Source organism: Tenebrio molitor, chromosome 3, assembly GCF_963966145.1.
Source record: "Tenebrio molitor chromosome 3, icTenMoli1.1, whole genome shotgun sequence".
NCBI classification, from domain to species: domain Eukaryota; kingdom Metazoa; phylum Arthropoda; class Insecta; order Coleoptera; family Tenebrionidae; genus Tenebrio; species Tenebrio molitor.
The window spans coordinates 29592408-29608030 of NC_091048.1; the positions used below are offsets into that span (position 1 = coordinate 29592408).

The 15623-nt window shown below is 43.6% G+C and overlaps 4 protein-coding genes across 7 annotated transcripts in view; 2 read left to right on the forward strand and 2 right to left on the reverse strand.

The window, feature by feature from the left end:
* Positions 1-881, reverse strand: part of IP3K1 (inositol-trisphosphate 3-kinase-like protein) — a 36527-nt gene extending 35646 nt beyond the window's left edge. The window contains exon 1 of one of the 3 annotated variants that reach the window (XM_069041304.1): positions 685-878. In XM_069041304.1, coding sequence (XP_068897405.1) covers positions 685-756 — 72 coding nt within the window. In that variant the 5' untranslated portion in view covers positions 757-878. Of the gene's footprint in view, positions 1-684 lie in introns of all 3 variants that reach the window. The other 2 variants (XM_069041305.1, XM_069041303.1) reach the window with 2 other exon arrangements.
* Positions 882-4118: 3237 nt separating this feature from the next.
* Positions 4119-15533, reverse strand: ana3 (anastral spindle 3). Of its 2 annotated transcripts, XM_069041258.1 has the most exons (24): positions 14681-15533; positions 14123-14620; positions 13883-14070; positions 13545-13828; positions 13267-13495; positions 13076-13216; positions 12802-13026; positions 12001-12167; positions 11734-11953; positions 11424-11685; positions 11169-11374; positions 10906-11115; positions 10640-10855; positions 10286-10595; positions 9766-10234; positions 9544-9716; positions 8362-8640; positions 7857-8264; positions 7106-7807; positions 5798-6010; positions 5090-5743; positions 4832-5043; positions 4512-4782; positions 4119-4448 (listed from the first exon to the last, which is right to left on the reverse strand). In XM_069041258.1, the coding sequence occupies exons 2-24, from the start codon at positions 14163-14165 to the stop codon at positions 4192-4194; spliced, it is 6339 nt and encodes a 2112-aa protein (XP_068897359.1). In that variant the 5' UTR covers positions 14166-14620; positions 14681-15533; the 3' UTR covers positions 4119-4191. The 2 variants fall into 2 exon arrangements, with proteins under 2 accessions (XP_068897359.1, XP_068897358.1); XM_069041257.1 differs by having other exon boundaries at positions 14123-15533.
* LOC138125821 (uncharacterized) lies at positions 6303-7111 on the forward strand. The gene is made up of 4 exons (XM_069041359.1): positions 6303-6435; positions 6490-6648; positions 6698-6856; positions 6908-7111. The coding sequence occupies exons 1-4, from the start codon at positions 6391-6393 to the stop codon at positions 7061-7063; spliced, it is 519 nt and encodes a 172-aa protein (XP_068897460.1). The 5' UTR covers positions 6303-6390; the 3' UTR covers positions 7064-7111.
* Positions 8845-9764, forward strand: LOC138125823 (retinol dehydrogenase 12-like). Its single transcript, XM_069041361.1, has 2 exons — positions 8845-9165; positions 9217-9764. Exons 1-2 carry the CDS (start codon positions 9015-9017, stop codon positions 9555-9557), a joined length of 492 nt encoding a protein of 163 aa, XP_068897462.1. The 5' UTR covers positions 8845-9014; the 3' UTR covers positions 9558-9764.
* Positions 15534-15623: the final 90 nt, after the last annotated feature.

Consider the following 15623-nt stretch of genomic DNA (forward strand, 5'->3'; position numbering starts at 1 on the left):
GTATTCAAAGCTGTAACATTCTTGTTGGAATTCCTGTCGCCTCATAAATAGAATGGATAACATAGTTGCAACTGTGTGCTGCTTTACTATTAGCTCCGTTTGTCAAGATATGGCGTTACTCCTTTTATGCTGGCACTAAACGAGACAAATTGACGTCATTTCCGGAACAACCGGATACTGAAAGACTTGATATTTATTGCGAATTGGTGCAACAGAGAGCGAAACTTTCGTGTTCACTCTGTATAAGTGTTGCTGTCGAAAAAACATTTGATTGCAGTGTCCGGAGTTAACAGTCGATAAAAATTGATTTTCCAGGGTAGAAATGATTGATGAAGTATCGACTAGGTGATAATTACGTTTGATTAATTAATTCGTAATTGTTGTGACTTTGGGACAAAAATGTCATTTCCAGTGATGCCAACTATAAATAGGCGAAATACCCAGAAAGTTCGCCAATTATTTTCAGTATTTCAGTGGTAACGCGAATCAAACTTCATAAACAATGAGCACACATTGCATTGTTTATGTTAATTAAGTGATGTTTATTATTGAAAGGCGAGATTCCTGGGGGCGATTTCGGCAAGGCGGATCGACCCCTTCGGCGAACGGCCGTAGACCCGCACGCCGGACGGGGTGCAATGCACCTCGACCTGTTCGCGAGCGAACCTAACCTACAAAACTCACATCGGTCAGCGAATTGAGGAAGAAGGAGGACGAGTACGTCTGCGGTGGGAAATTGGTCGCGATCTCGGCCATCTGGACACACACTAATTCATCAAAAGCACAATTTCCACCCCAAAACACGAATCAGAGCGAACGAACGGGAGCGAGCCTGACAATTCACACAAACAATCACTGTCCCATCGCCTACTATTCATTGATAAACACGCCTTCTGGATTTAAACCCGCAGTTGCGCATTGACACTTGCGGTTTTTTGACAACTACAACTGATGACTTACGGGATTCTCTTTTTTTAACAGTAAATTACTATTCGCACCTAATTGCGTAGAACACGGCAATTATCTGAAAAAATGATGGGCCGGGTTTAATTAGTAGGTGGAGTGATTGACGCGTCGATAATACATGTCAAAGTGAAACAAAAGAACTGCAAAAAATCGCACAATGGGCGGCTAGATTCACAAAAGAAATCGGACATCAATCATATTTATCGCGCCAATTATCCGGGCATTAAAATAACGAGACCTTGCGCCTTTCGGCGTGACCTTCACGCTTTTTCCTCTTTTGCCATTACTCCCGTTAAATAAATACCAAACAAGTTTGATTTATTTACTGTTATCAGGCTGGCGCCACCTGGCGTTCGACGTTCTACAGTTACAGATTTCTTCCCGACAAATGTCACATTTCACGTTACAAGAAGTTACCAGTTAAGGTAATTCCCACAGATGCCAAAAGATAATCACTCATCCTATTTAGAAGTGGTTTGATTGTATTCTCGTGGTTAAAAAACGGGCAGTGAACCAGGAGTGAACCGCTGCACTAGGTATTTCAGAAAACAAGAGAAGAGTTTGTTACATAATTCCGCATTTAAAAATTGTGCCCCTAATTTTTTGTTGATATGGTAATACAAAAACAATTCCAGTTTTGCAGTGTCCACAAAATCGATTATACTCGTTGAAGCTGGTGACATTTATTACAAAAATTGTCGACTTGGCTTCGTTTGCAGTTTGTGAATTTTACGCAGTTTGTTGGTATTATTTAGCAAAAAGATGAACCACAATTTGAGGAGCAGACAGCTAAATCCGTGTGACCACTTGTTCTGGAAATGTCGCGGTTATCCAGAGAGACCTAACAACTGGGAAGGTAATCTGAACGACTGATTACAAGAACACATACATGTTGTTTTGACATAATGGAAGGCCATGGAAATTTGGCATTTAATTTGGTAGTAAAACTGTCTGTTGAATTAAGTTATGTTTATGTTTGAGGTTATAAATAGCGTCAATGTCTAGTGCATTGTTCTGTTTTACTAGTTTCCAATAGAAGCACACTCAGACATCGCGGGAAATTCAGTAACATCTTACAGTGACGGAAATCAAACAGTGTGCCCAACGTTAAAAAAAATAAATCATGGCCTACCATTATGCCAAAACAACGTGGATGGTGTTTAGCCTTTAATCCATTCTGTTTTGACAGAAATTCTCGAAAACATGGGGTACTATGACCGTGACGACCAGAATGACGGTGAGTGTACTCTTTCTTTGCATAATTTAATAAATACCTAAATGACCCTACATATCGATCACCTTGGTAACAAACTGCAGCTGCATGGTTACATACCACTTAAGCTAAGAACATGATGACGATTTTAGAGAATGACTCTCAGGAATCTTTTGAATCTGAAACTGACTCATATGAGGACGAGTCTTGTGAAGAAGAGTGTGATGACGAGTACTGTGAAGAGGAGTCTGAGGACGAGTGCAGTGAAGAGGAATATGAAAACGAGGAAAGTGAAATGGAATATGAGGACGAGGAAAGTGAAACGGAATATGATGACGAGGGAAGTGAAGAGGAGTATCCAGACGAGGAAAGTGAAGAGGAATATCAAGACGAGGAAAGTGACGAGGAGTATGAAGCCCACCGTTTGAATTCTAACCAGAACAACCCCAACAATGACGAGTACTGGCGTTTGAGGGGCTGGTCGCAACGTCCAGATGATTGGCGCGGTAGTTGCTCCAAAATAATTGAGATCTTTTTATTTTTTGCGATTTGTAGAGCGCATTTACGAGAACTAGCCCAAGTGCAAACAAAATCAGCCCAAGAGAAGTGCCCCCATTTTCTGAGCCAATTGTAAAAAATATAATTACACTTATGTTAATATCACTTAATAAATAAACAATAAAAAGTAAAAAACGCGTCATAAATCCCTCTCGCCGCCCCTTATCACAACTAGAACATAGGTATATATTTCATGGTTTCGATATCGTCAGCGGGGACAAGTTCCGACGATATCTGATAATGTTTCAAAACCTGCTGCAGCTGGGCATCCAACTTGGCAGCCTTGAAAACACAATTTGCTTTTTGGTTTGGATTTACAGTTGCCCACCTGGAGCCACCTGGCGTTCGACACTTCGCCAGTTACAGATTTCTTCCTGACAAATGTCACATTTGACGTTACAAGTCACGGTATTCCCACAGTTTTCAAAAGATAATCAGTCACATTATTTATAAGTGGTTTGATTGTATTATCGTGATTCAAGTGCGGGAAGTGAACAGCTGCACTAGCTCATAAAACAAGAGAACAGTTTGTGTTGTGAAATAGTTCCGTTAAAAACTGTCCCTAGTTTTTTGTTGATAAAATATAGAAACGATTCCAGTTTTGCAGTGCCCACAGAATCGGTTACACTCGTTAAAATTCGTGACAGTTCTCGCGAAAATTGACGACTTTGTTTCGCTTGCATTGTGTGAATATTACGCAGTTTGTTGTTGTTGTTATTTTGCAAAAAGATGAGCGACAATTTGAGGAGCCGACAGCTGAATCCGTGTGACCACTTGTTCTGGAAGTGTCGCGGTTATCCAGAGAGACCTTACAACTGGCAAGGTAACCAGAACGATTAACGATTACATAAACACAAATAATATTGGATGCATTGTTTTGACAGAAATTCTCGAAAATATGGGATACTACGACAGTGACGACCAGAGTGACGGTGAGTGTACTCTTTTTTTTGTATAATTATTTAATAAACAAATGACCCAATATATCTGTCGACCTTGGTAACAAACTGCAGTTGCATTGGTTGCATACTACTTAAGCTAAAATCGTGACGATTTTAGAAAGTGAATATGAGGAGTACTCTGAATCCGAAACCGACTCATATGAGGACGAAGAAAGTGAAGAGGAGTATGAAGAGAACTGTTTGAAATCTAACCAGAACAACCCCAACAACGACGAGTATTGGCGTTTGAGGGGCTGGTCGCAACGTCCAGATGATTGGCGCGGTAGGTGTCCCAAAATCGATGAAATCTTTTTATTGTTCGCGATTTGTAGAGCGCATTAACGGGAACTTGCCCCAGTACAAACCGCAAAATCAGCCCAAGAGAAGTGCCCCCAAAAAGATCAACGAGTGGTGGAAGTATGGGAAAAATGTCCTCTGAATCAATTGTAAAATATATGATTACACTTATGTTAATGTCACTTAATAAATAAACAATAAAAAGTAAAAAACGCGTCATAAATCCCTGTCGCCGTCCCTTATCACACCCAGAACATATTTCATGGTTTCGATATCGTCAGCGGGGACAAGCTCCGACGATATCTGATAATGTTTCAAAACCTGCTGCAGCTGCGCATCCAACTTGGCAGCCTTGAAAACAATCTTAGCCTTTTGATTGTTTGCAGCTAGAGACCACATCATCAGAACGATCGTGGCTTTTTCTTCGCGATTCCCGCTGTCGAGCTTGTTTTTCAACAAATTCAAAAATTCACCTGAAACAGTTACGGCAAAATGAAAATGTGTCTGAGCTTCATCCAACAGACAATCGTACTGACCTGACGTCAGCAATCTGGAGCGATTGGGTTGGTAGAACGCGATGTTCCTCAACACCATCAGTGCTGTCGTCTTGTTCGGCCCTTTGCTGGTCGAAGTGAGCGTCATTACTAGATCCAAAACGTCGCTGATTTTCGCCACGCTCGACTGTCCTTCGGGGTACGTGGTGAAGGTTTGCAAAAACTCCAACCATATCAACTCGACAAGATCCCACGGCTTCTGTTTCTTAGTAATGGCGGGGTGCAGTCGCGCGGTGCTTCCCAACAAATTACTCTAAAACGTCAAATTGTACGCGAGTCGTTCCCAAATGTGTGTTGTTCACCTTGCAAATGAGAATTCTACACTCCAGAACCGAACAGCAGTTTTTCAGGATGACAAAACACAACTCCAACACCTCCAAGCTGTGAGTCTTGCTCACCAGGTCCATTTCCTTGTCGATGATGGTTATGACGGCGTGGAGGAGCGAAATCTTACTCGGTACTTTCCTGGGGCCGCTCCCCGCCACCGAACTCGTCAACGGTAACGACTGACAAGCTAAAAATCACGGTTCAAGTGGTATTCGTGCGAGTATTTCACGCACCTGTCGGACAATCCGTCGTGAAGGTGCTCAACATCTTGAGGACGTCCACCAGGTGGGGGTTTTGCAAAGCGAACCAGACCCACAGTTTGTGCACCAGATCGCTCAACCCCAACTGGGCGAATCTACTCTTCACCGCTTCATCCCCCACCATGAAATTCGTAACCAACCCGACCAACTCGCTCAGTTCTTTGAGGACAGGACAGACGCGTTTCTTCTCGAGGACCCTCCTCAAACAATCCACAGATTCTAAGCTCAGTTTCAAGTGGAAATCTTTCAACTGTTTAATTATGACAGTTGGTAGGCCTGCCCCGAACGCGTGTTTTTTGGCCTCTTGCGACACGCAAAGCACCGAAGTTAGAGTCGCGGTGATCGTTGACTTCTTCTTTACCAGATCTTTGGAGGCTTTCAAGTTGCACAACTCGTACAGATTCAACAATATTTTGCAGATCTCCGCACCGGCGACTTCGCCCCCCTCAACTTCTCGACACGAGTCGATCCGATCCGTCAGAACCTTCGGGGAAGTACGCACCGTGTCCAACAGATTCTGCAGGGACGAGCTTTCCGAAAAGCGCGAAGACGGAGCTTTCTCGAAGACTCGTTGAGATTCGACTCCCAACAGTGAGGTCAACGACACAAGAGCGGAGCTTTGCAAATCTGCGACAAAAAAAAAAAATGTGGACACTGGGGTCGAGTGAGAGAAGTCGGTACCGTTGAAAGTTAGGCTTTTGGTGGCTTCACAAAGCGTCCCAATGAAAGCTCGCTTCCCGGCCTCGTCAATTGTTTCTGTTAGTATTTTGAGAGCTTCGTCGGAGTGGTCGGAACTTTGTGATCTATTTTCGGACAGTGTTAGGACCGACAAGAGTTTAAAAATTTCACTCCACAGTCGGTTACGCAAATAAATCAACTGCGGAAGATTCGTATCTGTAAGGGAAAAAAAAGATAATAAATAAATCGTGAAATCAAAGAAATTGGAACAGGAACAGATATAGGCTGAAAAAAAGGAACTGAAATCGATCTGGCCTGACCTTAATAAGTATTGTTTAGGCAAAAGCGACCGTTCAAGTTTGTCAACAGACTTAATTGGTTTATAATGGTCTCTGCATTACCGACCAAATCAACCGCGTCGATTGTCGCTACAACAAATAGCGGAAGAATGAACAGGAAACTCTGGGACATAATAATAATGATGTGGCCAAAAACAGTCGGTCAAGATAAAATCGTTATGACACGGAATTATTAATGACCATTGTTGTATATAAAACCGAACGGATTGGGATCCATCCAGTACCGAATCCTCAGCCATGAAGTTCTCAAGTACTTTGTTAGTGATTGCTCTGGTGTTGACCGTAAGTATCACGCGGCTCTAGTTGTCTCGATTACTCATGATTCGGTCCCGCTAGGTGGCGCTGGGCAAGGTGACCATCCACAAATTCGAAAACTGCGACGCCAACGCCGACTACCCCATCAAAATGAATTTCAAGATAAAGAGCGACAACGGCGTGCAAATGGTCGAAGAGGGTAGTCTCTCCTCCAAAGTGCCCCTGGGCAACAACATCCTGGTTCGCAGCGTTGACAACTTAAGTCACGAAATAATCGAGACAATTTCAGGACGTCGCCGAGGTCTACTCCAAGGAAAACGGCAAGTATGAACACTTGATCACCCTCAAGGAGGGTCTGTGCGACGCCGTCAACAAGTACATGGGAGACTTTATGCACGACATCCAGGAGGCGGCCGGACTGGAGCGTGGAGTTTGTCCCGTCCCTCCCGTAATAATTTGACGGTAACACAGGAATCTGTTTGAAGTTGTGATTTTTTAGGGTGACTACAAGATCAGCGATCACACCCTCGACTTCCAGAAATTCAAATTCAAGAAGATTCCAGACGGTGACTTCAGGGTCCAAGTCACTCTACTCGATCAAACGACCAATGAAACTCTTCACTGTCACAACGTGGAATTTTCGATCGAGAAATAATCTGGTACCTACCCTAAATAATAAATAAACTATTGTACTTACGGTAGATGTTGGAGTTTAGTAGCGAAACCGCAACAGTTAGACAATCCTTCGTGTGTAAAAGTGTCCCCAAACAGGTCAAGCTGACTTGAGCAACTTGACTCAGTAACGTACAAATCGCAGCGTCCATTTCTAGAATCTCACAGTAGAGGGCCAGTCGTTTTGTGTCGCTGATGCTCATGGACGGGTTGCAAATGCATCTGAACAACACCTTAACTAAGCCAAAATCTTGCAACTTGTAACTTAAGCGGTCTTCGTTCAAGTTGAACAAGCTTAAAAGCAAGTTGGCGATGCTTTTGACGAGAGATGGCGTCACCACTGACACGTTGTTGTTGTTCGAACTGGTCTTACTACTCGACGAGTCGTCGTAGCATTGTACGTTAAATTCCAGCAAGTTGGTGGCACTTTTCGTGTCAAAATCGGCAACATTGGTAGTGTAGAGTCTGCTCAAGACAACCACCAAGTTCCTGTAGAACTGGTACTCCTCCAAGAGATCAAAAACGGTACTAACTTCGTCTTTACCCTTTCTCATGGTGTCTGGCACGAGACTGGTAATTATGATCGACTTGCTCGACTGATTTACAGTGTGTCCCATTAAATTCGCCAACAAGAAAGCGCCATTCTCCCTGACTATACTAGCTTCGTCGTGGTCCATCAACACGCCCAAGGCCAAATTCCACACGCCTCGACGTTCTTTTTTCAATTCTGCAACAATTCAGTCAAGATTGAGTTTCCCACGTCGGTACGATCGAACCGTTGACGATATTTATGGCGAGCAGAGGCGACGTTGCCAATCCTGCGAACAACTGCAACGCTCCGGCGCGCACCAAGACGTCTCTGCAGGACCACAACACCAAAAAACTCTTCAACCACTCTGCTTCCTCGACCTCCACGAAGCATCGTTCCCAATTTTTCATTTTGGAGTTGTGCATCTCGGCCAACAGATGGTTCAGTATCAGGACGACGTGGCGCGTTATGCTGAGCCCCATCAGCGAGACGGTCGCGGTGGGGCCCTTGCCGCAGTGAAACACCACGACTATTTCGCACAAGGAGGCGACCAGTTGGAACAAGATTCTTTTGGGGGGTTGTTCGGGTTTGGTGCCCGTCCACCCCAAACTGGCGGTCAGGTGCACCAAACATGCCAGTAACGAGTCCAGATAAGCTGTAAAACCGAAAAAACATGAAAAAAATGTCAAATTTCGATTCTGTCACATTTGACATGAATGACAGTTGTACAGCCAGCTGCGATTGTGACTTACCCAAGTTGTAAAAATGGGTGCTGTCGTTGAATTTTAAACTGTCGGTGATTATGGCGATGACGTTGCCCCAAGGTGGTATTTCTACTTGTGACACTCGAGGGTTGGCGCAGATGTAATAGTCTAGGAAGTGTTGTTCCTGTGAGGCGCACAAGGTAACGAGGTTCAACAGGTCTTGGCTCAGGGCTTTGAATTCTTCGTTTGCAGATGGTTCCACGGTTATTAGGTCGAGGAGGCAGTTCGAGGGGTTCTTCAATATTTGGGGCAACCAGAAAGAACCCTCTACAAGCAGAAGTAACAGTTGGTGGTCAAACATCAAATGACATTTTAATATAATAAAAATGGAAAATTGCAACTTTAAAATGTGTAAAATACTCGACTTTATGGGTAAATAATATGCAAATTCGATAAACTGAATTATTATCAGCAGGAAGACAAGTAATTCCCCTACGTAACCTACGTGAATTACGTTGTCGCGGGTTGGCAAACATGACGGCCAGCGCTATCTTGATCATCACGTAAATGATTCGTGGAACGCTCGAAGGTACTTTCTTTGTCAAAAATTACCAAATAATTGTGATAAAATAGCTGTGATGTGATATTTTTTCTAATTGTTCCGTAACATCTAGTCAAGTAAATATTATCGCGAACTGAATATGATGGTGAACTGGTACGCCGTCGGTTTAGCCGTTGCGTTCATTTATATTTTACCAAAACGATTAATCGCCCGAAAAATAATGAATTACTACAAATACGGAGCGCTGATGGTGCCCCCGAAGACTGTCATAGTAATTTTGGACGACATAGGTGAGTGACATAACCTCAAATTTTCACACCCACTCGAGCCCACATTTTCAGGGATGAACTACGAGAAGGCCCGAACGCACGCCAAAAAGGGCGCCAGAATAATAATCGGCGGCCAAAATCGCGACAAAATGCTGACGGCGAAGAAGGAACTGTCCCGTTCGACGAAAAACCGAGACATCGTCACGATCCCCGTGAACCGCCACGACCGAACCTCGATGAAAACCTTCGCCGAGTACGTGATGAAATCGGAAGTCGCCATCGACGCGATGATAAACAATCGCGGCTCAGAACTGACCGATCTGGACATCATTTTCAAAACTCAGGAACTGGCAAAGGAACGTTTCGAAAACCACTGCCTCAACTTTCTACACCACCTACCTGAGGACTTGTAGAACGGAACCAGATGTCTTAGGAATTTCAAAACGTTACTCAAAAGCTTGGCGTCCTCCTCGCTGGACGGCAAGATTTTCAAAAATCGCGAAAACGTAGCCTCCCAAGGGTGCGCCAGGAAACCGTCTTGTTTACACGTGGCGTTGCGCAAGTGCAGGTACCTTAAACGCGCAATTTTATACAAAACGACAATAAACCAATGCAACTTACGTCGTCAGTTTATTGATACAATCGATCACGGTCTCATGCATCGTTCCATTTTGTACATCAGTCAGATATTTTCTGACGTAATAGTCGATACTGGACGCTTTGAGACTGCACAAATCGTAGTTTCTCAGTTTCAAAATGTCCACGATGCTATTCTGGCTGTAATCGATTTCGCTCCACGAGAGCAGCTCGTCCAAGCCCCCAAACATCTCCAAATTCCACTGGATTTGAATCGAGCTTAAGCAACACCTGTCAGACGTGAGCAACTCGACTAAACTACCCTCGTAATATTCACTTATCTCCCAATGCGTATTGCAAGAAAACGGTACTTGTAGTTTCTGCGTCAGCAGATACGGTATCGAAAAATTCGCTTTTGAAGGTGTCCCATTGATAAAATCGTTGAAGATCAACAGAAACAACAGACAAACAGCGTCGTGTTTCGCCTTGTCTTCGGTAAAAAACATGAATACACCTGAAACATCACACGGAAATTGCCGAACAGTCGATTATAGTACTTCCCCACTTCTCAAAACGTTGTAGTAGACTTGCTCGTCGTTACAGAGCGTCTGTCTCGCGCTGGCTTGAAACAGACAAACACTTTTCAGGATGCTGATCGCGGGAATCACCGAGTCCGGATAGTCGTTGAAGTTCTTCTCGACGAGCGCCGACTCCATCACGCTCGAGACAACCTCCAGGCCGTCGTTGGCGAGAAACGTGGCGTGCAACAGGGGGTCCTCCATCATGACGCTGATCTGCGTCAGCGCAGACCTCCGGATCACCGGTTCGACGTTCGACGATTTCAACAGGTCGAGGACTTGTTGCAGGCTGCTCGGCTACAATCCCAATGCACGAAAATTCGACAGTTTACCGGTCGTACCTGATAGAAGTGCTGCGTCGTCCTGTTCTTGTTCACATCCAGGAGTCGCTGGATTTGGCAGGCGTTGGGCAAAGCCTTGTCGTGCAAGTTGTTGAGTCTCGGCAGCATCTCCCTGGAGTCGGTTTGCGACGCCAGCAGCCAGCAGAGCCGCGAGAACGCCTCCTCTCGCGTGGCGGACTCGTACCCGAACAAAATGTGGACGTTGCCTTTGATGACCTGCTCGAGCAGTCGCAGCAAAACAAACAACAACACTTTCGATGGTTTACCTCGATTTTTGGTAAGTGTAGAGACTGGGCGGTGTCTGGATCGGAGATATTAAGCAGACACCTGCCCAGAGAAGAAGTTTTGTCGGAGTGGCACAGCAAGATCGGCAACGCTCCGATCAAAGCTTCCACAATTTTGTTCCAAATCTCGTCGGAAACGAGTATTTTACACTTGATTATGTGGATCAAAATGTCTTCGGAGTGGTTACGAATCTTGAAAAAATCTAGATTGATGGGAAGAACGGTACGTCTCGGCTTGAGCCTACCTGAGAGTTGTCACTTGTCAAGCCGTGACAAGCCATTTCTACCAGAATTTTGCACCTGCACAGGAACAAAATCTGGGAGCCGGGAACCCCCGCACCAGAGGCGTTCAATCTGGGGCCGATCGCCGCGACCACTCTTTTCTGACACAACCTGTAAGTCTCTTCTCTCACGCTATCCAGATTGTGACTGAGAAGCTTCAAAATCACGACTGGAACACACCGATTAGTCAAAGTTGTCGCGACAACACTCAAATTTACATTCGAATTTTTCCAACAACTCGTCGTCGAAAGGGTAGAGTGGGAGCTTGTTGGCGCAAAGCTCTACCACTTGTTTGACAAACGACAGATTCTTGTGGAACTCTAGACTCGGTAGCGCCTTTTTAGCCATATTGATACCCTCGCAAGTGTTCAGACTCTTGCCATGTCTCACAAACTGTACAGCAGAACTCATACTGTCGCAGATTCTTTTGGTCTCTTGGTACTTCGCAAGAGAGTCGTTGTCCAGACCCGCCTTAAAACTCTACAAACCCAAATCAGTCAAAACGGACATGCTGAGAGAAGACATTACTTGGACGTAGGTCAGGAGCGTGTCGTACAACTCTGGATAGAGCTTGGACAAGGTGACGTCGATCAAACCGTTGGCGAGGGCGTTCTTGAGATTGCGCGGTACTATCAAACCCGTCTGGGACAGCGGTACCATTTTTACCAAAAAATTGGCACAATTGTGCAACACGCACAACTGAGTGACTCTATGGTTGACGTTACGATCCTCACTCGTTGCCTCCACCCTTCAAGCAACTCATGAAGTACAAGTCTTGGAGAGTTCGCGATTTACCTGAAGTACTCCAAAGCGGTACCGTAACTGATGAGAGTGTCGTTCATTTGTTTGCGAATCTCTTGGGTCAAAGGAGTCGACTGTTCGGTCCACAGGTTTGGGTCTAAGGTGAGTGCCAACAGGTTTAAGAGTTCGTCCATCAGGTCCAAGGCTAGATTTGTGCCTCTCTGGAAACAGCAGAGAATTTCCTAAATCCGACACCTGGGGGCGCTTCCATGCGTTCGCAGTTAAAGTCACTACATATATCTAGTGACTTTATTCGCATCTGGTGTAAGTTGTCGAAAACGTCAAATTAATGACATCTCGAGTAAACAAGAAATCAGAACTTTTTTTTTACAAAAACTAGAACTTTTTTTACTGCACTAGAATTGTTATTTTTTGGTGTCCGTTATTAAATGCACAGGTTTTTTCATTCATTTGCGTTCATAAAATATGTAATTTTTGAATCTGTCCAGAAGAGTTAAAAAAAGTGCTATAATGGTTCATGCTTTTACGCATTTGCGTTAAAAAAAGCGCCGTAGCGTGTCATTTTTTAACGCAGTTATAAAGTTTTTCATTCATAAATTGTGATACAGATGTTGCCAAACTTACGGGCGCAAAAAATGTGACGTATGTAACTCGTTAGTAAAGTATCTTTTTTTACTCGGCGGATTTGCACACTCGCTTCGCTCGTGCGGCAAATTTTTCTTCTCGTCAAAAAATATTACTTTACTCACTTGTTACATAATAGTTATTTATTCTTTACTTTTTATCTAATGAACGGACACTCGGACAGTATTGAAGTCCGCTTTCGGTACAAACCTGATTGCGTTTGCGCTTGCTGGACTTGATGCTCTCCGGCTTGACGCACAAATACTTAAAAACGCACTTGAAGGTGGAGAAACAGTAACGCGGGAACGAGATCTGTTGCGTTTTCAGATAGTCTACGTTTTCCACTCTCGTAGACTCGTCGTCTGACTGACCCGACGCCGTCTTCCTAGACGTAGAATCAGGCGTAGACGATCTAGAATTGGCCCGAGACGGACCCTGAAACAGCGCTTGCCGTCACAATGTTACGAAATCCGTGCCCACTTACATTTTCTTTAGTCGTGTACAGGCAAGGATCGTTGTGGTAATTTATTCTGACTTGCAAGGCTTTCGTCAGTTGGCTGAAACAATGCAAGACCGAATTTGTGACTCTAGACGAGGGACAACTGCAGATCAAGTCTTGAAAAGTCTGGAACGTTGTACAATGAAAAGGAGGAATTTCTGACGGGTGCCACTCACGAGAACGATGTCGGGTCTTTGCAGGAAAATTTCTGCCGGAAAGTCACACAACAGGATGTTGGAAAAAAAATCGGCAGAGTGGAGGAGGGACGCCGGTTGCGGCGGGTTTTTCAGTGAGTTTTCTATTGATTGCAACACGTGTCGGTCGGCTTCTATTAAAAACTGCCACCGCAAAGGAGAAATCACGTAAGTTGAAAGGGGGCTGTCTACGGTTGGCGTGTTGTGAGGTCTGCAAGACACAGGTTTATTTGTCGTAATTCCACTGATGCGTTTTTTACATGTTTTGTTGGTGTGCTGAGGCGTCCTGTTGGATGAAACCCTCGATGGTAGTGGCTGTAGTTCCAACAGGTCTGCCACCATCAAATTCAGACTGTCCTGTTCTGTAACTGAGAGGGATGTCTGTTTCCAAGGGGGGCACGACGACGGCGTTGTCGTCAAGTATTCGCGAAATTTCTTCGAGTTGTTGGTAGTATTTTGGCTCGATGTAAGTACGGATTTGCTTGAGCTCTTTTTTAAATGTGTTGGTCCCATGGTGGCCAATTAGCGCCTTCCCGCTTTCCGACTAATCGAAACGTAACAAATGACGAATTTCTCTGTGTTGTGAAGCGTCACTTACCTCCAGAATACGTTTAATAAGTGAAAAGACCAGTTCCTGTTTCGTACATGGATCAAAAAGAAACCATTCAAACAGCTTCGTTAAAATTTCTTTGCTTCGGGCTAGATCGTTGTCGTACACAAATCCGTGGTCTAGTTTTGAATTTATGTTGAATAGTGCCCGTTCGCGGATTTCCTGAATTTCGTGTCCTTTAAAACATTGAGGTTATGTCGGTTTACGTACAAAATTGCTGGGGACTACCTAATTTTTGCACGTGTAAAGATGAAATAAACTTTTCGGTCATTGTGCACGCTTCACAATTGTCACTTGGTTCAGGGGAATCTCTAGAAAACTAGTTTTGAAAACGTAAACAACACACTTGTTTTGGCGCGCCCAGGTGGCGCCCTCTTGCCTCTACCTCTACCAAATATTGTTTAATTTATTTATTCAAAAGCAAAGACTAGCATTATTACATGGGAATACGTTCGTATCACAAAGCACCTCTCAATTTCCATATTAATACTCCCCATGAAAATAAATGACAGAAAATGAAGAGTCTGTAGAGATCCTCAGTGGTTTTTACGTCGAAATTTTTTACGCTACTCATCGATTCTAAGAATTCGTTCAAGTAATTAGAAATATCTTCTATTGTGAAGAGCATTTTTCTGTTCCACTGTACTTAAACTGCCCATTGATCTTGATCGGAATTTAAAACGTTTGACATTGATTGACAGTTACCAAGTGCCAACACAACAAAGCCTAAAATGGGTGAAATCTAGATTTTTGAAAAGAACAAACTGAAAATTGTGAAAATTCAACCATCTCTAAAACAGGTACGGACTAAATCTCATTGGATAGCTCAGGAAGTTCAGAATTCGAAACATCGTCGTTTAAAATTTTCGAAAATGCTAAAAACGATCGAAGGCAATTTAATTAAAATATGTGGTCTACAATCACCACCATAGAACTTGACGAAACGATTCCATAGATACAAGAATCATGGCGCTGCGGCCATTTTCAAGAGTTATGTGCGAAAATAGTGACTTAATTTTTTGCGATTTCTCGAAAATTGTCGGGTCAAGTCTAAATATTTTAGGCTGAGGAGTAGCGCCTCGAAGGGAGGAATCGAACGGTACGAGATTTGTTGCGATATGTTGCTTAATACCGGAGCTATGGCTGCTTTTTTATTTTTTTTTTTCGAAAAAGTTTTTGTTTGGAATTCGGACCGAATGGGAGTTAATTTCATGTAATGGACGAGTTGAACTCAAAAATAGGGACAGTTTCGCCCACAAGACTCCACCTTGTGGTCTAGGAGCCAAAAGAGATTTCGAGTCAGCTTTGAAGCTGTATTACTCGGCTAATATGGGTCCTATGGTCAATTATTTTACATAGAAATACAAATAATCAAGAAAATAAGGGGAATCCCTGTAACAAGGAAGATAGCGTGCAACCCGTATTCTTCCAGGAATTGTATGACATTTATGTTTATTTCTTTATCATAAAACCAAATGTCTGAATTAAAAATTCGCATAGTTTAATTTTCAAAAGATCGTTGCATAAGACTTTAACATTAGCGTCATGTTGTTTTAAAACGCACAATTTTGATTATTCTCCTCAGCTGTGTCCTTCAGTGTGCAAAATCGAAGATAAGTGATTCAAACCGCAACGATAAACGCTATAAATTATCTGTTTACAGCCAAACTGGACACTCCAATCATCCACTTTTGCGGTTGATTACCATTTCTGATAAATCGAACGTTTA

Excerpts from the sequence above, each read along its gene's own strand:
- LOC138125821 (XM_069041359.1), top strand. The coding sequence starts at position 6,391 with ATGAAGTTCTCAAGTACTTTGTTAGTGATTGCTCTGGTGTTGACC. Across the intron at positions 6,436-6,489 it reads TGATTGCTCTGGTGTTGACC|GTGGCGCTGGGCAAGGTGAC; the intron begins GTAAGTATCACG and ends CGGTCCCGCTAG. Across the intron at positions 6,649-6,697 it reads CCCTGGGCAACAACATCCTG|GACGTCGCCGAGGTCTACTC; the intron begins GTTCGCAGCGTT and ends AGACAATTTCAG.
- LOC138125823 (XM_069041361.1), top strand. The coding sequence starts at position 9,015 with ATGATGGTGAACTGGTACGCCGTCGGTTTAGCCGTTGCGTTCATTTAT. Across the intron at positions 9,166-9,216 it reads AGTAATTTTGGACGACATAG|GGATGAACTACGAGAAGGCC; the intron begins GTGAGTGACATA and ends CCACATTTTCAG.
- ana3 (XM_069041258.1), bottom strand. The coding sequence starts at position 14,165 with ATGACCGAAAAGTTTATTTCATCTTTACACGTGCAAAAATTAG. Across the intron at positions 10,596-10,639 it reads CGACGCAGCACTTCTATCAG|CCGAGCAGCCTGCAACAAGT; the intron begins GTACGACCGGTA and ends TTGGGATTGTAG. Across the intron at positions 5,744-5,797 it reads CAAAAGCCTAACTTTCAACG|ATTTGCAAAGCTCCGCTCTT; the intron begins GTACCGACTTCT and ends TTTTTGTCGCAG.